Genomic DNA, 22462 nt, shown 5'->3' on the forward strand with positions numbered 1-22462 from the left:
TATGTGTGTTCCTTGTGGGGACATGGAACATATTTTTGCATTCATCGTCTCCCTAGGACTTAGTATATTGCATGGTATATAATAATCACTTAACAATAATGTTTGTTGACTAACACCAAGATTCATAACATTTAGCTTTTAATCCATTTTAATATGATTATGTTATGCCTGTATTTGAATATTGTGCTTTTTGTCATTATTATTTTAAGTGAAAATTACATTCTTTTAAATATCCATTCTTCAAGATGATAAATTGAGGAAACAAACTGAGACATTGCAGTGTTTGAAATGATTGATAACATATAGATATTGATATCAACTACATAAAATTAAGTTGAAAAGCTGTCCCTGTGTATATGGGAGCTAAATATTTTGTAATATAAAATTTATGTGTTTGTGTCTTATGTAATACGTTATATTAAGAAATAAGCACAAATACTCATGATTGACACTGCTGATGTTTTTCTAGATGTGGGCACCTACCTGTGATAGGCCCTTTGGACTATGGCAAAAGGGACTCCATACAGTTGGTTTGGTTGAACCTCTATATACTGGTGCTGTTGCTGCTGGTATGGAGTTCCCCTCATTTGTGCTGTGGAGGGGCTCATCAGTGGCAGGGGACAGGGTGGGAGAGACCTATGACAGGAACCAGTCATAGCACAAGTCACCTGGGGAACAAAAGAAGAAGTTCAGTGAAAGAAAGATAAGGTCACCTTCAGTCAAGACAGCACAGAAGCCAAACAGTGAGGACCAAAGAAGAAGAGGGAAGGAAACAAGCATTTATCAAGCCTGTAGCATGTGTCAGGCACTGTGCTAAGTGCTTTGCAAACTATCAGCAATTTCAGAACCAAAAAACTGGGGGAGAAAGTATATTTTTAAATCCCAGGCAGATAAAGCAAAACTGAGACTCATAAAGACAAATATGTATGAATATTTAAGACCACAATAAAATATATAATCATACTTTAAAGGAAGGTGAAGCAACAACCCTCTATTCCATGAAAAAAGCAAGACAATAAATTCCATATTTTACCCAGAAATTATGGAATAACAAGAATCTTTGAAGTAATTCAAAAGAGAAATAAAACTAGTAAAGAAAAATATTAGAATGGAAATCCAAGTAGAAATCAATGCTTTCAGAAAAGAGATAAATAAGAAACACAATATAGTAGACAACAGAGAGCACAGAATGTAGAACCTCTCCGAGGCTATGGGGAAAATAAAAATAACATTTGGAATTCGAAAATACAGATGTGGACAAAAATTAGCAAGAGAAACAAAAGATAATACCTCAGGAAAAATTTATGCATTCTATAGAAGCTGCTCCCAAAACAATATAAATTAAAAGGACTGAATACCATGATTCAGGAAGTAATTTTAAATACCCAGAAGTTTTAAAAAGAGACTAAAAAGTACTGATTGATAAAGTTGATTGTCCACCAGCACACATTCTAGGTTTAGAGTTAGAATCTGGAAACTACAAGCATTTCCTTAGTGGTTAAATTTTGGAATTTTAACCTCAGTAACAAATTCTGCAAGTATTCAAACAAAGACCATTAGCTTATGAATAAAAGTCAATTTGAATAGCTTAGCATTACTTGATTGCTATGAGAAATGAAAGAATAGGTTTGTGAGAGATGATCTCTCAGAAGTGAAGCCTCCTCAAAGGGTTAATGGTTCTTGTTAATAGTTCTCACAAAGGGCAGGAATTATGAGACAACTGCTCATTTGGAGAGAGATAAGGTCAGAAGCCAGATAGTAAGAAGAGTGGGAGGAGAGAAATTGGAGGCACCTGCTGTAGATGGCCTTCTCAAGGAATTTAATTGTACTGTTGAAACATACTCCCTTCTGACCTTGTCAAAACCCCCTCAGACCCTGTTTTTAAGCATGTAGCAGAAAGAATAGAATAACCCTACCTCCCCCAACCTAAACTGCAAGACTTTCCGCCTTTTCTTGTCTCCGGGCAAACTTGTGTACTCTGTTACAGGGGGAGATTTCCGTGAATAGATTGTGCCCCCTGAAACCCAGCCAATGGGATAAGGGGAAGGGGGTTAGGAAAAAGGAACTCATATTAGGGTATAAATAAGCCTTGCTTTCTGTAACCAACTTTGTACTCGTCCTTCCTGGCTTGCACCATTAGGGCGACCAAGAGTGGCACCCTTTCTCATGAGAAAGCAATAAATTCCTTTCTGCTTTCAAGGTAACTAAGTCTTTGTCTTGAGTTTGAGTCTCTGTCCCACACAGGTTGAATTATGATATTCCAAAAAGTAAAAAATACAGTGCTGAAGTGATTTCAGTACTCCAGAAATGCTCTGATTGGACATTGCCAGCTAATGATAATGATTCCCTTATGGCTTAGTCCTCAAAATGTCAAAAGGAATGAATAAGATGTGAATGAAGAAGTACCTTAAAATAATATATCCTACAAAGCTGAGTGGGGGCAGGTAGGTGGCATAATAGAGTGCTGGGCCTGGAGTCAAGAAGTCTCAGCTTCTTGAGTTCAAATCTGGTCTCATACACTTACTAGCTGTGTGACCCTGGAAAAATCACTTATCCTTGTTTGCCTTAGTTCCTCATCTGTAGAAAGAACTGGAGAAGGAAAGGGCAAACCACTCCAGTATCTTTGCCAAGAAAACCCCAAATGAGGTAACCAAGAGTTAGAACAAAAACAAAAAAGCTGAGCATATTCATTAATGACAATATATGGATCTTTCACAAAAGAGAGGCATTTTAGTTACTTTAGCAAAAAGAACCAGAGGGTAAGCAGGGCATTCACCTTGCAAATATTCAAACAAGAGGAATGCCAAAAAGATAAACACAATTATCAAGAAAGGACTAAGAAATGAAATCAATTTTCTCAAATTGCCAGGCTTAAAAAATGAAATTGAGAAAGTATTAAAAAAATTAAATTAAATTAAAATTTTAAAAATTAAAGAAAGAATAGAGGAATCATCTAGGGACAAAAAGAATTCCTAAATTAAGAGGTTAAAGATTAAGGAGAAGGTAGCAAGTAAAGAGAAAGGAAGAAGGAAGAATTGAATTTTAAATGACCTTTGCACTGGAAATTACAAACTGGAAAAATAACCTTTAATCCTGCTATACTCCTTCTAGGCCTATATCCCAAAGGAATCATAGAATGAGGAAAAGGTCCTACATGTACAAAATTTTTTATTACAGTTTTTATACCAAATTTCATAAATTTATATTTGTAAAAACATAAATATTTTTATAACTCTTCTTGCCTTGACAAAAAACTGTAAACTAAGGTGATATCCATCAACTGGGGAATGGCTGAACAAATTGTGGCGTATGAATGTAATGGAAAATACTTTGCTGTAAGAAATGTGGGGAAAAAAGATGATTTTAAAGAGACATGGAAAAACTCTGAACTAGCAACAAGAGAAATTGGCAGAAAAAAACAGTATTATAAAAATGAACAATTCTGAAGACTTGTGCAAAATTATGAAGAACAGAATCAGGAAAACCAGAAAAATGATATCTACAATAACAATAACACTGTAAAAATAAACAACTGACAAAAAATGATGAAGTATGCCATCTATATCCTAACATAGAGATATGGACTCGAGATGTAGAATGAAGCAAATTTTTTTATTTTTTTGGCACAGCCAATGGGAGAATTTATTTTGCCTAACTATGTATATTTGTTAGAAGGATTTTGCTTTTGTTTTTTTTTTCCAGTGGGGTGAGGAATGAGAGGGAGAGAAAATAGGTTTCTGTAAATTTTTAAAAATCAAAAATAATAATGTAAACTGTGACAATTAAAAAGTTTCAAGAGACATAATTTTTGGGTAATTTAATCATTTTATTAATAAGGCCAGCAGGTTATTAATAAAGGATGGTCATTTGGCCATCTCTCTTAGATCAAAGACCTCTCATGGCAGTGAGGTCACAATTTATATGCCCTTAGAACAGTAGGAGTTCCTGAGGGATGGTAATCAACTCAGATTGGTTAACACAATGGTAAGTGTAGGGCTATATTAAAATTAAGGTCTTGGGGTATGTGACTTAGGTCACTCAATTCTTGGTCAATGAGATGTCAATTTCCATATCACTTATCTTGATAAGTAGAATCAACACTCTCCCAGACCTGCCTGAGCAAACACAATGAACAGGAATACATCCATTAGCCCAAACTTAGAATTGCTTTTACTGTGTGATTAGATCTTGGCCTGAGTAAATCTCTAAGACAGATTTCCCATACTGGCTGGTTTCTGGATGAAGAAATAGAAAATGAGAAAAACCCTGGTCCTGATTCAATAATTAGTAATTAAATATAAAAAAGAAATATTCATTTCCCACATTTCCCCATTTGATTCTGAGAGACAAAGTCTCCTCAATCAATCGCTAACTGATATTACAAACACTTCACCAAGGGTTTTTAACTATTGGGTTTATGATGGGTAACAAAGTGAGGGGAGAAAAGGGAGAAATTGATTGACTCATGGACAAAACCAAGGTGGGCAGTCCTCTATAGCAAATAGACCTTATAGATAAAAGACCTTCCCATTTAAGGCTAAGAAATCTCATCTCATACAGCTGTCAGGTTCTTGGGACACCATCTAATGCAGCCCTCTGGTCTGGATGTGGTCTCAGAGCAGTTTTCAGCTGATTGTCTGTCTTCTTAGACTCAAGTCATTTGTAGAAATCCTCTCTCTCTTAAAAATCTCCTACAAAATTGGTCTTAACACAGATTTAAATTATTTTGCCAATAACCAGGTCAAGTAATGAAAGTTAACTCAGCCCTTATGTCTCTACTATTATAAAATCAAATTTGGAAATTTTTAGACCAGGAATTTTACAATTTTAGGTTTGCCAACTCTCATGTTGATATATCTAAGAAACTCAGATATAAACAGAAAATTAGAACCCAATTTTTTATACTTGGCATTATTCATTGCCCTATTAGGAGTATGAGATTCCACCAAGGAATTAATAACAACACTTTTTATAAGAAGATGGACTCTAATACAAAAATGAATTCATTTAAAAGTTGCCAGATTAACTTCAATTGTAATAAAAGTTTCTGAGATGGGAAGCATAAATACATTAAGGAATCATTTATAAAACAGTACATATCAAGTAAATTATTTCTAACAAAATATTTTCAATTCCTAGCCATGTTCAAATGAATAACCTCTACCAAAAGTGGATGTTTCTTTAAGGCATTTACAAGACAGACCACAAGCCATTCTTCTTTTAAGATGACTAATTGTACTGATATTCCTTTTCTTAACACAGAACTGAGACAGTTATGATATTCACTAAATAACAGAATCATATCCTGGTTTCACAAATCTTTGTATCATTTGCCTAATTATCCCTATATCATTATGAGAAATTAACCTTAACTCACACAGGAATATATAACTAGTAACAGATGTCAAGGCTAAATATTTAGTTAGTTGTTTGGAATATGAAAAGCAATAAAATTTGAGGCTAAAAGCTCAAATCTTTTACCTGAATCTTATTGTAGTAACTCAGATGTGCTCCAGTATAAGCCTATAAGCTAAAGATTTAATATTGTATTCATATACTGATCATTTGACATGATTATAGAAATTTGACATAAAAGGAGAATAGAGACATAACTATACAGTAAGGGAATAATACTTCCTAACTTCACGTCAATTCCAAGCAAAAGTTATATAGATGGCCAATTGCATTGAGCCAGGCTTAAAGTCAGCCAGGTAGGATATTTTCTGTTCAAGAAATGTCATGTTGGGGAAATTGAGTCAGGAGAATCCTATCTCAGCCCACATCAATAGCTGTTCTCCCAATCTTTTCCCATGAAAATACCCGCAGATCATAGATGTAAAACCACAGAGGGTTGATGGCATCATGGATCATTGACTCAATAGTATTCCTTGATGATCATATCTAGAGACAGACTCAGAATAATATCTGTTATAATACTATAAGGTCTTAAATAGCAAGTTCCAATAATTAGAGTTTCAGGTGGATTCAGCACTCAAGGATCACACTTATGCCAAGTATAAAAATTTGGGTTCTAATTTTCTGTTTATATCTGAGTTTCTAGATAACAAGTATTAACTATAATCTCACATTGGTAACAGTAAGAGATTCATCACAGAAAAATCACAACTTATCTTGATATAACCAGGACTCATGCCAAGTAGATGCTCTTTCATCCTTAAGTTCAACATTACACAAATGATTTTGCTTTAAGATGCTTAATAACAAACAACAAAAGACTTGGGATGTGTAAATATAATAATCCCAAATTATATACAGAGAGTAGATTATATGAAACATTATCTATGGTAAAACATGTTCAGTTATTAACCATGTTCAAATGGACATAAACATGGACTATTGATCTCAGTATCCCTTTTAAAAAAATGGGAACATCTTTAAGGTGATCCTTAAGTAGCTTGCATGCATTTCTACATGTATTCTAATCCCAGACTAAATAACAAACATAAATAAAGTCATATTTCCTGTTAAGGTGACCCAAGATAGCTCATAGGTTAGCTCTTCACTAACACAACTGACTGTACTGAAATTTTATTCCTTAAAGTATAAACCAAATAGGTTCTTGATTTTAATTCATTTAATGCTTGCTTAGGCCATACAATGACTATAAATTCAGATCAAAATAGCAAGATCTTTCCCACTTGCAGCTTATTACAGTAATTCAGATGCTTTAATATTAATCTAATAACTAATAAATCCAACATTGCAATGGTAAAATTCCATTTTTTCCATCCATTTTTTTCAAATAGAAATTTGCTATTAGAATTAGAAGCAGGGACATGGTTATAACAACATCAAAACTAGTCCTCAAGGCCTTCACCACTATTAAGTAGCCTGAAATATGGAGCCAGGTAGACAGATTTCTTATATGGGAAAATTAATTAAGAAGAGTCCACCTTGGCCTTTCCAAGGTAACCTCCCTACTTTATACTTAGGGACAGGTATTCACTAGCCTTAGATTTCAGATGTTACTTCCATTGAACTACTGATTGCTGATGTTTTTCTGAAAGAGCTCCTTTTAAGGGGCTACTCCAAGGCCATAACAAACCTAGGAACGAAACTCAAAGAATATTAAGGGTCCTCCTGAAAAAAACCTTCTCCTCAAATAATAATCTCACTAATCACAATAGGTCTGGACACAATTGTTATCAACATCAAATTATTACAACAAATTAGCTTACAAATAAAAATTAATCAGGCCTTCTAAAACTCACAAATGTTTTTAACTAAATATGTACACAAAATATTTTTACTTAAGCATTTCTTCCTAAAAGTATTTCTCTTTCTTAAAAAAGAGCCTAAAATTTATCCTGATTTAAAAAGATAGTCACTAAACTTTCATGAAGTAAATTGGTTGGAAACCTCTAAAGTGATAGATATCTCTCTCTCATTCAACCTTAAAGCAAACATAAATCTTTAAAATTGGAGTTGATCAAGACTAAGTTGGTGTAAATTGTCTTTAAGTATCACAAATCCCAAAAGTGCCATAAACCCAAAATAAATTCTTAATCATCACAAATTCTTAAGTACCACCTCCCTCTAGTCAAAAGATATTTACAATGGGGAGGAAATTCAGTTTTTCTAAATCAAAACCAACATACCCAATTAAATTAGCCTTATTATAATAACAAAGTTTACCTTTAAAAATTTACACAGTATCTTTTTCTTCCCTTTGTCTTTAAGTATACCACTAGAAATAAAAAAATAATTACATCCTGGAATCCCACATAGATAGTGAATATATGATAGTTCACTTAAACCCAGGGGAGGGGATGGGGGAGACAGAAAGGGAGGCACTGGTCAATTGCTATAAACCTCCAGATTAACATACACTCAAAAATATCTTTAGATGAAGCAGGCTTGAAAATCACACTCCAATTTTGTGCAAAGATTCCCATTTATTCAGTAGGAATTTCACAACACAGAAAATTCTTGTATAGGATTGATAAAAATTTATGACTACGTGATTCTAAGAATTCTTGTAGTTTTTACAAAGGAGGTTTTACAAGATCTTTTCTTTGTACAATTCCAGTTTTCCTTTTAAATACCTATATAAATACTTTATAGGTTTTAACAGTATGACAATAATTCCAAATAGCTTAGTTAACAATCTTGAAATTTTCATAAATGATATCCAAATAATTTTAGATGAAATGTCTTATTAAATAATAGTACTACAGAATATTACAGCATGTGGTCAGCAGGGCTGATAGAATGACCTAACAGCTTCCTAACCTATTCATTATTTTTTTCTTTTTTAAAAGGCACATGGTTATGATTCCCAGCTTCTTCTTCTTCTACTTCTTTAAGGAGCTGGAACCCCTGCCTCCCTTGCGTTTGAGATTTATCAAATAAAGAGTTGCCCTAAGCATCCCAGATTATCATACCTGTTATCATCAAGTTAGCTTAAAATGTGCTGAGCTAAAATATCCCAAGATTCTAAGTTGTACTGCTGCTTTTGGGCCCAAGCAAAGAGACCTAAGGAATTTGATTTAATGCTAGCCAGTTTCTCCAGACAGAAACCTTTAAGTGCCTTCACAGAGTTATTTAAATAGCTGAATTAAATAATAATTGAGCAATACAAAGAAAGATTTAAGATTTTTATATTAGTCACAAATCACATAACCAATATCTTTACCATATCCTATATTTATGTAGTGTTAGATTTAATAAAACCTTCCTGATTTATCCTGAAAGATGGACATGAATAACCAGATGATTATCTAACCTTACTCTCAGACTAAAGCTGGTTACGGACTTCTAAATCTTTTCCTTTGCAATTTCTAGTTCTTAATTGAAGTAAAATTACTGCACTTTTAAGCATGGGGCTAGATCCTGAAATCTTAAAATACTGACACTCTAATCCAGTTACTAATTGCTACTGGTTATTGTCTTTTAACAATTTAAATCTATAAGCCAAAAGAATTAAAGAATTCACATTTCAAACTATTTCTAATATAGTAAATTATCAAATTAATATTAGGCACTATCTCTATACGCATTACAAACTGGGGTAACATGGCTTAGAACTACACAGCTAACAAGTTTCCTGATATAGTATAATAACAATTGTCAACCCTAGACTTTGGTCTAAGAAAGACAAACAGAATTAGGTTGTATGTGTGCTTTATTTCTTTCAAGCTGGCAACATGCATGCGGAACCACTTTGGGGTCAGGCTGCACAAAGCATAAAGACAAAAACTGCAAAGCTGGGTGGGAATGGCCGTGTCATGGCCCAATCAGGTACTACTACTGTACTTCAGGTTTGGTTTCCATTTCCCTGTGAAGGGGTCATTTCACTAAAGTCATGAGATGCCCCAGGGTACATGGAACAAGGAAGAGAATCAGGATGGAAAGTCCCCAGAGTTCTATTGTAGTGGGTGAGGCAGCAGAATGCTCCTTGCAACCATAGAGTTCAGGTTTGGCTTTAAAGCACTGTCAGAGAAAACAAGGTTTATAGGGGCAGAGCCTTACTCTTCCTCTGAGAGTGGGAAGGGGAGTTCTAGTAGCTCTTGCTTGTTTGGCCAGGGGTCTGCTGACATTTTCACATTCCCTCCTTTTGGTCAAAGAAACATCAGAGATATGTCCTGCAGATCAAGGAGGAATGATTATGGACAGCATAATTTTATTCTCCAGGACAGTGAGGACAGTAAGTATCCTAGCAGCAGAAAAGAGGAGGGATCTGATCAAACCACCCACTTCAGGGGAAATGTTGCAGAACATGTCATACCACTGGATCCCTGCGGCCTGTTCCCTTAACAGGGTGGCAAGAGTGTGAAATGCGCCTATGCTATCCTGAATCTGTTGGGACTTATTAATATAAAAACTGCATTCCTCAATGAGGAAGACAGACCCCCTTCCTCCTCCCCCCTCCGCCCCCCGGACTGTGAGGAGTGCATCCAATGCCCACCGGTTTTGTAAGACCACCCTGGCCAGAGAGTTGATTTCACCCTTCAGATCTCCCACCACTTTCGCTATCTGGTCATTCATGTCAGCCCTGTCTGGACAGGTTCCTCAAAACCTCATTTCCAGAAATCAGACCTCCTGCGTCCATTCCTGTAGCGGCCAGGATACTGCCACCTATAATGAGGACGTTACGTGGACCACATGCTGGGAGCAGTGGAACATGACCCAGGGGTGAAAATCCATGGTAACAATATTTTCAGGGGGTCAGAGGTACCAGAGTGGTGCCTGGAATATACTGGAGATCAGGCACGGCATGAACGATGGTACATAGTCCAGTCCACTGAGGAGAGAGAGTCTGCTAAAAGGATGATGGTAGGGTAAGGGAGAATGTGATGGAGCCAGAGATAGTTGATAGTGGCCTTGTTATGTGTGCCCACACTTGGGGGAGGTGTCATTGTACAGGGGCCAGGACTGAGAGAGAAGCATGCCCATACAAAGTTTCAGACAGGGATTGTTAGGGGAGCCATTGGATGTCAAGCCATACCAGTGTTCCACCCAGAGGTATCCCCCTGGTAGTGGTCCCAAAAGGTAGTTTCTGCTCTTGTTTGTAGGGCCAGAACTCCAGGTTGGCCTGTGACAGGGAGTGGCACCTAACCCAAAGACCCCTTGGGTCATATTGGTTTCTAGGATCCAAGAAGGTAGGACTAAATATCATGAAGTCAATCTCCCTTTAGGGGTTGGCTTAGGTTCACTAGGATGAATGCAAATAGTGTAGCTGCACTGGGTCATATCAAGGTCTCCCATAGGAGTTCCAGAGGTGTGATTTGATAAACAGCAAAAAGCAGCAGGGGGGACTAAAGAGACTCAAGTGGCTCCAGAGAAAACAGGGCCCAGAATGCTGTTGAGGGGTAGGCAGATGAGGGTTTTACCTACCCACCTACAGAAGTGAGGAGTACTGAGGACAATGTTTAATTCCTGAAAAGATCAAGTTCACATGGTTTCCTGGGCCTCATACATCTTGCTGTCTGGGACATTCTCTGAGAATCTAAGACCTTTACTGGGGTGGGCTTGGGCTGCCAATTCAATAGACCCCCAATCATTGACTGAGGTAGGTTGCGCTGAAGTGGCCCCTTGTGGGTCGACACACAGCCAACAGTTGGACAGGCTAAACAGTCTGACTGCCTCAGGAGGCATGGGGTGAGCAGGTATGGAGGAGGAGAGTTCGTTCTTCCCTGGTAATTGGGTGCCCCCAGAGATGGGCAGCCATTCAAGATAAAAGTAAGCAGGCAGAAGGAGCAGGCCAAAAGGAAACCCAAGATGGGGAGAGTACGGGGCATTGTGGAAGAAAACAATACAGCCAAAGCAAACCAAAACCAAAGCTAGAGTGGCCAAGAGATATGAGCAAATGGCATATGGCATGTACGGATGAAGAAAAAAAGGGGGGCTCAAGTGGGGAGGGAGCCCTTCTTCTGGTAAACGTGGTCCGGATTCTTGGGGGAGCCACCTATCTCAGATGTCATCTTCTTCAGGCCCTTATGAACCCGAAGGGCAAGACCTCCAATGGATTCAGATGTCCACCCAGGAGCAGGAGCAGTCTTTAGGTGTGACAGATAAATCCTTGGTGTTTGGCAGCAGTGGAAGTTGTGAGTAGCTCCTGGAAAGGCCCCTTCCACCAGGGTCCCAGGAAGTGTTTCTGCAGGTGGAGTTTCCAGTATACTCAGTTGCTGGGGGAGATAGGTGAGCTGGTTTCAGGCATTGGACCTAGGGAATGAGACTGAGAGGCAATATCTTGACCCTGATGAATCTGTTGACTAAGCTTGACATAATATTCCTGAAGACAATGTGATATAAGTGGGGAGAGATCTGTCAGGGTGAGAGGCATTGGGTCTCTTGGTAATGGCCTCACAGAAAGAAAATTTGGTCGTGACTAGAAAGCAAGTAGGGCAGTGGAGGAGTACCTTGACCCAGGGTACTTGGAAATCAGAGGTCAATTTCCTTAGTAATCCCTTCAAAACCCCATTAATTCTCTTGATCATCCCTAAAGACTGAGGGTGGTAAACACAATGTAGGTGATGGTGGATTTCCCAGGCCTCCAGGGTCATCCTGATCCCCTAGCCTGTAAAATGGATTCCTCAATCACTATGAACCTCCTATGGGCCCCCCCCCAATAAAGGATGTGTTCACATAGAGCCCTCCCTACCACTCCTATGGTGGCCACCCAACATGGGAAGACCTCCACCCAGCTGGAAAACATACAGACCATAACCAAGGCAAACTTATATCCTAGGCATGGGGGCAGCTAGATGAAGTCAATCTGCCAGATCTCAAAGGGCAAGGAAGAGTGTGGAAAACGACTTCAGGGAAGCCTAAGGGGCTTGGAGGAGTTGTACAAGGACAGGACTGACATTCAGACACCACTTCCTAGGCCTCCTTTTTGGATATTCCTCACCAATGTTGGGAAGTTCATTAAACTTGCCAGGTCCCCGATGGCACAGGTGATGCAGGTGACTCAGCAGAGGCCAATGCACCTAGTGGGGGAGGACAGCTGGTTGTTCATGTTTCTAAAGCACCATTTCAGAGTCTTGGGTACACCCTTGTAGTTCCCTTTGGTGCACTGTCTCTGGAAAGACCAAGGCTTGGGCCTCTGTTAAAGTTATAGATCACTAGGTACCAGTGCAGTGGGTGAGGTGCAGGAGACCATTATAGGAATTGGGGGTGAGAGGGCTGCCTGGTCAGGCCTCAGGGTCGATTCACATGAGTGGCCAGCTTTGAGGAGCAGACATTCTAGGAACCTGGAGACCTGCTTGCTGTTCTTTATGGGCTCTCTGGTGGAGGTTAAGAATCCTCACTGCTTTCATAACATTTCAAAGTTATGGGCAACTCCAAAGGCATACCTGCTGTCTATGCAGACTTTTTTCTCCTTCTTCTTTTTTTGCTTTTTGGTGAGGCAATTAGGGTTAAGTGACTTGCCCAGAGTCACACAGCTTAGGCATTAATTTTTAGTCCCTTTCCCAATTCATAAGCTTTTGATACGGCTTCTACCTCTGCCTATTGTGTGCAGTAAGCATAGGGCAGGGGACCTGGCTCCAGTACCTCAGTTACTGTGGTGATACCTTAACCTGCAACTATTTGTTTCTGGGAATTCCTCAGGCAGGAGCTATCTGTGAAAACCATGAGGTTGGCATCTGGGAAGGGTGTCTCGTGGATGTCTTGGAATCAGCAGGTGGTCTCGAGTCATGATGCAGTCATGGTCGGTGGGATTAGACTTGTGGGTGCTCACAGACTGGTCTGATTCAATTTTCTAAAAATTCTAAAATTTCTAAAAACTCGTCAATTTAGTACAGTAAGTCTTTCTATGGTGACATGGAGCCGCATCAGTAGCTGGGTTTCAGTTTTTGCCAGAAGGCTGCTTGATTAATGTTGAGTGTGATGTGAATTTAGGAGAATCAACCAACCAAATGGGGTGCAAGAAGCATTAGAAGGGAGTCAAATATGATGTCTTCACTTTGTTTCAGAGTCTCAGCTATAGTGATAATACTCCTTAAGCAGGGTTATAGGCCTCTGGCTACCACATCGAGTTGTTTGCTATATCTTACTGGTCTACACTGATCCCCATGTTTCCGTGCTAAGACTCCTACTGCATTCCTTCCCTTTTCCATGGCAACGAGTTCAAAAGGTAGGGATAATTGGGAAAGCCAAGAGCAGGGGGGCTCAGAGAAGGAGGCCTTGATGGACTTCTTTGGACAGGAAAAAGGGGTCAGGACTTTAGCATCTCAGGGCTTTATACAGGGGGCAGGGGAGGAAAGAAAATTAGGGTATACAGCATTAGCAATACCTAGTGAGGCCCAAGAAAGCCTGAAGTTGCCTTTTGGATGATGGGAGGGGAAAATTGTGGATAGCTTGGATTCGTGCAGGATCAAGGGAGACAGTATCCTGAGATATGAAGTGCCTAAGGAATTTTACGAAGGGCAGCAAAACTGGCATTTATCTTGGGAAGCCTTAAAGCTAGAGATGTGAGGAGTGCTATGGTATAGCCCTCCCCCAAGGTTAAGTCAGAGGAGATGAGCAGCAGGTCATTTCTATGTTGAAGGAGTGCTGAATGATTAGGGAGGACAAGAGAGGCAAGATTATCATGTAGAACTTGGGAGAAGCATGAGGGAGATTCAGTGAAACACTGAGGAAGAATGGTTCAGCTGTGTTGTCGACCTTTCCAACTAAAAGCAAAAAGGTATTGGCTGGAGGGGTACATGAGAATAGAAAAGAAGGCACTGTAGAAGTCAACAGCAGTGAACACAGAAGCAGACAGAGATTACTCTGAGTATGGGAATTAGGGACCACAGGTGAAAGAGGTTATACCACCCTGCCTAAGGAGCATTATTGCTATAGCTGAGACTCTCAAACAAAGTGAGGACATCATACTTGACTTCCTTGTAATGCTTCTTGCACCCAATGTGGTTGAGGCCCTTCTAAATTTACATCACACTCAACATTAATCAAGCAGCTGCCTGGCAAAAATTGAAACCCAGTGGCTTAATGGCACAGAAGTCTTGGATGAAGTGCCAACCTTGGTTACCAGGTTTCCTAACAGGGAAAATTGGGGTATTGCAGGGGTAAGTACAGGGAACAGCTAGTCCCTTTGAAATATAACTCTGGAGTAGGAGCCTAGCACCTTCAGTGGTGGCATGGGAAAGTAGGTAATGGGTGAGACATGGGAGAGGGCATGAGAGGTCGACACGAATCTCTGTGGGGGTGGCTGTAGAGATGTGCCCAATGTCTGTGTGGTCTGTGGCCCATAACTGGGGCAGGACCTTGATGAGGGGCAGTGGCTCCTCAAGGGTCCCAGGAGCCTTTCACTAAGGCAGGAGGTATAGGGCAGCTACAGGCACAGGACTGGGACAATGATGATCCAATCAAAAGCTGGCCATGGTGAAACTGAGCACAGCAGAGAGGAAGGATAGGATATTGCAATCAAGGAGGTGACAAGGGGCCTCAGGGATGAGGAGGAAGGTGTGTTTGAAGTGGTCCTGTCCGAGAGGGGAGGTCCAAAAAGCTCAGAGGGAGAGGGCTCATTATAAACCCCCACCACCAACAGGCTATCATTACTCTGAGGAAGGGGGCAGGAAATTTGCAAGGATCCAAGACTGACAGGGTAGTCCCTATATCCATCAAGGCAGAGATGGAGTGGCCCTGTATTAGCATGGATATCTCTCCTAGTTGAGAGGGGCAGATGGGGACCAGATCTTGCAGACCTTCCTTGAAGCACCCCTAAGTTTGTGGGGGAGGGCTTTACCAACCCTGGTATTCTGTAAAAGCCTGATGCAGGTCCCACATTTGGATTTCCAATGCCCCAGCTTTTTGCAATAGTGACAAGTGCCAGGCTTATGGTCCCTCATGGGACCATATCTAGGTAGATTCTCGAGCTGTAAGGGAGGAAGCCTCTACCCATATAAGTCTAGACATCTTGTTGGCCTTCTGATTTAATTTACTTTTGAGATATACCAATTTAGACTGGTCAAAAGAGCCTCAGTGGGGCCAACATAATTCAGGACTATCTTTGGTCAACTGAAACCATCTCTGGCAATATTTATGGTCATAAGATTGTGACTTGACACATAGAAAGTGATGATTTTGTTATTCAGATCCCCATCCTTGGATTCTGATTGATCCATAGCCAAATTACAGAGGATATCCTTACCCTCAGAGAAGACCTGTCTACAGCTGCATGGTCTCTGACCCTAGAGCCAGCTTGGAGAGCAATGTTGACTTCTACCAAACAAGTGGGAATCTGAGATATGAGCAGGACATAGAGAAGACACTTACCCACCCTTCAGGAAAATGGGTCTTGTAGCACCAAGTCACAATACTGCTGGGGAAGGGTCCCATCTCCAGTTATTTATCCTGTCTGAGTCACAGCACCACATAAATGTTAACCCATTTTCAGTATAAGAAAGACAAATAGAATTAGGTTGTATGTGTGCTTTATTTCTCTTAAGTTGGTGGGACGCATTCAGAGCTGCAGGTGGAACTGAGCTGACTTTAGGGCTAGGCTGCACAGAATATAAAGACAAAAACTGCAAAACTGAGTGGGAATGGCTGTGCTGTGGCCCAATCAGGTACTGCTACCATTCCTGGGGTTTGGTAGATACCTGTGAAGGGGTCATTTCACAGAAGTCATGAAATACCCCAGGGAACAAGGAAGAGGGTCAGGATGGAAAGCCCCCAGAGTTCTATTGTGGGTGGGTGAGGCAGCAGAATGCTCCTGGAAGCCTCGGGTTTGGCTGTCAGGAAAAACAAGGTTTATAGGGGCTGAGTGGGAAGGGGAGTTCTAGTAACCCTTGCTTGTTTCCTTGTTTGACCAGAGGTCTGCTCTGTTTTCACACAATAAATAATAAATTTCAATTAAAATGAGATCATCATAAATTCAATTACGCCTGGATCTAATTTCGAAATGATATCATACAGAACCTTAATTTATAATTTCATTGATTCAGTATTATGTTTTACACAAAAGCTATTAATTTCAATTATTTCATATTATTTCGTATTATGGGATTCGCTATTTTCTAGCTAATCTACTGCAAAAGATTTTAAAAGTGATAGTATCAAATAGATCAAATTTCTCCCAACTTCATATAGTTACTACTGCGGTCTGAGAACACGGGGTCGTCTGGAATGAATTCACAAACTCAAGCAATCTTTAAGTCAAGTTGCAAAAAGTTTATTATTACGCTTTTCAGTGGGCAAGGATTCTTAAGGAAGCTGCAAGAGACTGAGGATGGAGCTAGAGTTTATATGGAAAAGGGCATGGGAAAGGAATGCCAGGGACACTGATGAGGTAATCTAAAGTTCCAGGTGTCTTTGGGAGCTATGGCTGAGAAAGTACAGGGAGTATACTGGCCAGGGAGGGAGATGACAGAGGTATGGATCTTTGGAGTCTGGCAGAAGGAAGAGTCCTCGGGCTGGGCAAGGCACCCCACTCCCTCTGTCTTGATGAGAGAATGCTTTGCAACAAGGGAAAGCTTTCTCAAAAGACAGGAACTTACTAAGAAATTGGGAGGCTTCCAGAGACATGATCTGAGGGCTGGGGCCTGAGCAGCCCAGCACTCTCTCACCCAGCTTTGTGTAGCTGCATCAGGAAGAGAGATAACGGTCGTGCTGGGGCTCACACATGAATAACTGCTAGGCACAGTGTCCTTGGGCTAGGGAGTGGTCGTCAGAGACAGTGTTTCTGAGGCTAGGGAGAAATTGGAGTCCAAGTACAAGCACAAGCACCCCATCAGTTAGTTACCTGTATTGGCTTTCAAATCAAGTTATAAAATTTTTTCTTAATTCATCTTCCAACCACATCCCAAGTATCCACATCCCTATACCTTATTTCACTAGTTTCTAATGTTTCCCTTATCTGTCTTCCTCTCCAACTTTGGCCACAGACAAAAAGGTTGTTCTTCCCTCAACTCCTTCAAGACTTTTTTCTTTAAATCTCCTTCCCTTAAAATAATGAAGGCAATATGTATTCAAAAGCCCTCTCACCTTTAGATCTACAAATCAAGTTTAAAATGCTCATCTGACTAAAATAACCAAGGTTCTACCTCTTCTCTGACCAAAATAGATTTTTTTTTTTTCCTCCAGTTTTTCCGTTCTCTACCTGGCCTCATCTCTCAGGATTTTAACAGCCTCCCTGTAAGCATTCCCATTCAACTGCATTTAAGGCCATTACTCTCCTGTCACATTTGGCGCTGGCTTTTCTTTTTGTCTTCCTTTCTTTATGCACAGGAAAAAAATTCCCTTTTGTGGCTATTTAGTTTCACTTTAGATGAATTTGAATTTCAGTTCACTTGCCCATTAAAAAAATCAAACATCAGCCCTGGCAGGCTCCAGCTCTGGGCCCCTAGGTAGATTGGCCCTTTTGCTTCAAAAAAGTGCTGAGAGAGAAAACTCTTTCCCTGTCTGCCTCCAAAGCTCACAATTGCCCTTTTTAAACAGATAGCCTAAGGGATTCCCTGCCCTCCCACGCAGGCTGTATCCTAAAGTCAAAAAATAAAAACAAAAACAACACCCCCCCCCAAACACACACATACACACACACACAACAACAACGATGACGACAACAACAACAAAGACCTAAAGGCAAGGACAAACAAAATCATACTCTCTCTCAGTGGCCTTAGTTCCCACATTGAGCCCTGATAAACAGAAGTCTCAAAAGCTCTCTTTGACAGAACACTACACCTCCTGCCAGAACTCTGGGGCTCTTTTAGCAGAACAGACATATAGACACATATATGCTTACCCAGAGAGATTGAAGATTAGAATCAGAAGTCTCAGGTTGAGGAGAGGCAAAATCTCAGCTCACAGTTTCTCAGGAAAGGCCCTCTTTCTAGGTGACAAAGTTTTACCTGTTGAGCGCTGGAAAGAGAAAGCATTTCCTGGGAGATCTGAAGTCATATTGTTGAGGTTTAGGGGTTGAGGGGTGCTGAGCCCCAAAATCACAATACACAGGTCCTGCCCGAAGGTCGACCCAAGCCTTCTTTCAGCCAAAGACAAGGTTTATTAGAACATCCATCATGCTGGGCAGACTCTTAAGGAGTCTGAACATTAGTTATTGGCTAGGTTATAAGAATCTGAGCACCTCAATGGTGACAAGATGGACCTTGTGGTCCAAGACTGTGGGAGAGATCTAGGAGTGGCCAAGTAGTTTGAGGTGACTGGAGGAGGGGTCTAAGGAGATCTGGATGGGAGTGGCCAGTAAGCGGGGGTGAACAGAACTCCTGGAACCTGGGCAAGGGAGAATGGAGCCTAGCTAGGATTAAGGGTGAGAAATGGCCAGGAGCCATTGGGAGATAAGACAATGGAGGGCTAGGCTAGGTTAAGGGTAACAGAGAATTGGGAGATTAGCTACAATGAAAGGCCAGTGGGTGGGATTATAGCCTCAGGAGAACCCCAGAGATTTGGCCATGTGGGGAAGTCCAGGGTTTTTCCTTTTTGGGGTCTAGCTCCCATCCTCATCACTATTGGTCTATTTTCCTCAAGTACCCATTCCTGGTTCACCAAAACTATGATGATTACAAAGGTTTGAGAGACATAGTTTCTGGGTAATTTAATTATTTCGTTAATAAAAAGATGGTCATATAGCCATCTCTCACACCAAAGACCCCTAATGGTGGTGAGGTCACAATTTATATGCCCTTTGAAGAGTAGGAGTTCCAGAGGGATAGCAATCAACTTGGATTAGTTAAGACGATGGGAGGTTATGGGCTATATATGCATATATGTGTATATGTGTATATATATATATACATATATATATATATATATATATATATATGTAGGTCTTGGGGTCACTCAAATCTTGGTCAAAGAGACCTCAATTTCCATATCATTTGCCTTGATAATAGGGAGAATCAACACTTCCTTAGACCTGTCTAAGGAAGCAAACACAATGACCAGGAATACACCCATTAGCCTAAACTTAGAAGTGTTTTTACTGTGTGATTAGATCTTGGCTTGGGTAAATCTCTGGATTTCCCACATTTGTTGGTTTCTGGATGAGGAAGCAGAAAAAGGGGTAAAACCTTGGTCCTGATTCAATAATTAATAATTAAATATGAGAGAAATATTCATTTCTCACAAAACACTCCATCTTCATGTAGTCCTTTAATAATTGCTCATTCTTATTAACCTTTTTATGTTTCTTGTGACATCTGTGTTTATTTTTTAATGTTACTCATGTCTGGCATTTTCACCATGAATTCTGGGAACTCCTCTATTTCATTAAAGATCAATTTTAATCCATAGGATGAGATTGGATTTTGCTAGTAAAGTTATTTTTGGCTGTATGCTTATGTCTTTTGTTGTTTGAAGTACAAAATTCCAAGATCTCCTCTCCCATAATGTGGTGACTGCTAAACCTAGTGTAATACAGCATAAATTGACTGTTACTCTTTAGAACTTGAATTCTTTCTTTCTGGCTACTTGCAGCATTTTTTTTCCTAAAAGATTTGAATTTTGGCTATGACATTTTTGGGAGTTTCCCTTTCATACAAGAGGTAATCAACAGATTCTTTTTATTTTTACTTTGCCCTGTGGTTCTAATAAATAGGTCCTGGAAGTTTTCTTTCATGATCACTTGAAATATATTTTCTAGGTTCTTTTTTGGAGGGGTACGTGTGTCAAATTTTTCAGGTAGTCCAATCATCTTAAATTATCTCTCCTTGACCTGTTTTGAAGGTCACTTAAAAAAATCTGAGATATATCACTTTTTCTTTTGTTTTTCCAATCTTCTGTTTTAATACTTCTTATTATGTCACAAAGTCATTAACTTCTGTTTGAACCATTCTAATTTTCAAACAGGCTATTATTTGGGTAAGATTTGGTACCACATGCTAAACTATTCATTCTTTCAACTCATTCCTCCATAGCTATTATTTCTTTTCCTTCAGGGCTCTCATTTCATTTATACAATCATTTCAACTTTTTAAAAAAAATTCTTATTCTCCTGGGAATCCTGGTTTTACTCATGTCCAAGCTGTGTTTTTCTTTGGAGTAATTCTCTTCTTTTGGGGATTTGTTTTGGAGCATTCATATGTTCTTTTAACTGATTCTTCTAGCTTTCTCTAAAACTAGGACATTGTGTTACAGCAAGGCTGTGAAAACTTCTGGAGGGAATTCTTGGGCCTTATTTGATTGGGATTTGTATTATCTGGATCTTGCTTTTGCCTTCTTTAAGGATCTCAGGGGCAGCTCAGGCTGGGGACAAGAAAGTTTTCAGTAGCTGAAAGCTACCAAAGCTATCTGATAGAGAGTGAAGAGTGATCACTGTACTTTTGTTTAACCTTTGAAAGTTTTACCTTGGTTTGGCTCTGGGCTACCTTACTGTGGGCTTTCCCCAGTAGCCCAAATAGTAACTTGCCCAACAGTTGTCGTTCATCCTTAGTTTTCAGAGAGGACCAGTGACATCATAGGGTGACGGCTTCACTTGTACATGCATGTGAAACAGAGTTGCACAAAGTCATTAGCCTCACTCTCTCTTCCAGAATCATCAAAGTTCAGTGGCAAGACAAAAGTTAAGATGACTGGCCATGGCCTGGGATGCAATGGATGGCCTTGGCATCTTTGATGTCTAACCAAGCTGTAACTGGAGATAGCTCCTGCTTCTACAGTTTTCATGGCTATTGAAACAAATTGTTCCTATCAACCCATTCTGCTGTAAGAAGTCTACACAAGCATGGGTTAGACAATCCTCTAACTCACCAATGGGTTTGAGGCCCATTGGTTCCCCTCAACCTGGTTTAGCCCATCTGCCAAGAAAGTTTTACTGCGTATGCCTGCTGTGCATGCTACAGCTTTTTGGGATCACAGGTGAGAGTTGAGGGCCAGGTGGACACCAAAGGCAAATAAGTTGCCTTCACACCAGAGGTGCTAGTCCTCCCAGAGCACCCCACACATTGCTGACAGACCCAGCCATTATCAACTAACTGCAGGTTCAAAGTGAAAGAATAGCAAAGTTTTCCATTCTGCGATCTTTAGACTGGGCTCAGGAATGGATCTGAGACTCACTGCAGAGTCAGAGCCACATGGCTGGGGTTTGCTTCTCTTCATGCTTTTTGGCCAGTACTCAGGCTCACGCCATGACTGCTCCTCACCCTGGTCCACCAACCTTGGATATAGGTCTCCTCCTTAGTCTTTACTGAATCTTCAACCAAACTCATGGATGTGATTCATTTAGCTGCCAGTCAGCTCCTATTCTTTCTCCCTACATAGCATTAAGTTTATCTATGCTGGATCGAGGACCTCTTCTTGATCTAATGTACAGTTTCAGGCCCCAGGTTCAGTCCCTGGGGTGGTGTGTTCCAATGGCACTTTTCTGGCTAAATTCTGCCTCAGTGTTGGCAGACCTCTATTTCTCAATGCCAACCTGGGCTGGAAAAATGACACACTGTGACTTTTTCTTGGACTTTTCTGGATTCTATCTGGTAACTTCTACATCTTTGTTGGAGTGATTCTTTGGGAGAGCTGGGCTGGACTGTTTCTGGAAATTCTGTGGTTTTTAAATATTTGCTTTATTTGGTACTCCTTTTTTTAACATCTGCTCAAGAGATCTAAGTCTAGAAGAAAGCTTATCTTTGCTGGAGTGTTACTCAAGGTATCTGGGTCTGGTTTCCACTTATCTTTGCTGGAATTCCCTGGGAACCAATGTATCAATGTACACTCAAGACTTACATAACAAATTACAAAGCATTCTTTATGAAAATAAAGATCTAAATAACTGGAAGGAATTTCCAGTTATTTTGCTCAGCATCAGGGGCCTCTTTGCCCTGGAGCATCCAAACACTCATGCAGCCCTCTCACACTGGAATATTTTTCTGTCATAATAGCCAGTCCTCCCTCCTTACTTTCTTGTTCTGCTTCTCCCCTTGCTGAGTTCCTCTTGCGGCCTCCATTTTGTGGAGGGGTTGAAGCTAGTCACACTTCATCCTTCTCCCAGCCCTGTCTGTGCAAGAATCCATTAAGCTCACTCTTCATTCCTCTCCATGTCTTT

At 40.2% G+C, this 22462-nt stretch overlaps 2 protein-coding genes across 3 annotated transcripts in view; both read right to left on the reverse strand.

The window, feature by feature from the left end:
- MUC19 (mucin 19, oligomeric) overlaps nt 1–10008 on the reverse strand; it is a gene marked incomplete at its 3' end in the record, with an annotated part of 121653 nt that extends 111645 nt beyond the window's left edge. Inside the window, exon 1 of the mRNA XM_027858971.1 lies at nt 9718–10008. Coding sequence (XP_027714772.1) covers nt 9718–10008 — 291 coding nt within the window. The remainder of the gene's footprint in view (nt 1–9717) is intronic.
- A 6974-nt stretch (nt 10009–16982) lies between these two features.
- LRRK2 (leucine rich repeat kinase 2) overlaps nt 16983–22462 on the reverse strand; it is a 228053-nt gene continuing 222573 nt past the window's right edge. The window contains exons 51-52 of one of the 2 annotated variants that reach the window (XR_003568832.1): nt 18215–18330; nt 16983–17158 (exon numbers count right to left, since the gene is read on the reverse strand). Coding sequence is in view for 1 of the 2 variants with exons in the window: in XM_027858947.1 (XP_027714748.1) it covers nt 18317–18330 (14 nt within the window). In the remaining variant the exon portion in view is untranslated. Of the gene's footprint in view, nt 17159–17973; nt 18331–22462 lie in introns of those variants that run through there. The other variant, XM_027858947.1, reaches the window with a different exon arrangement.

The sequence above is a fragment of the Vombatus ursinus genome, unplaced genomic scaffold (assembly GCF_900497805.2).
Source record: "Vombatus ursinus unplaced genomic scaffold, bare-nosed wombat genome assembly UNPS02013950.1, whole genome shotgun sequence".
NCBI classification, from domain to species: Eukaryota; Metazoa; Chordata; class Mammalia; order Diprotodontia; family Vombatidae; genus Vombatus; species Vombatus ursinus.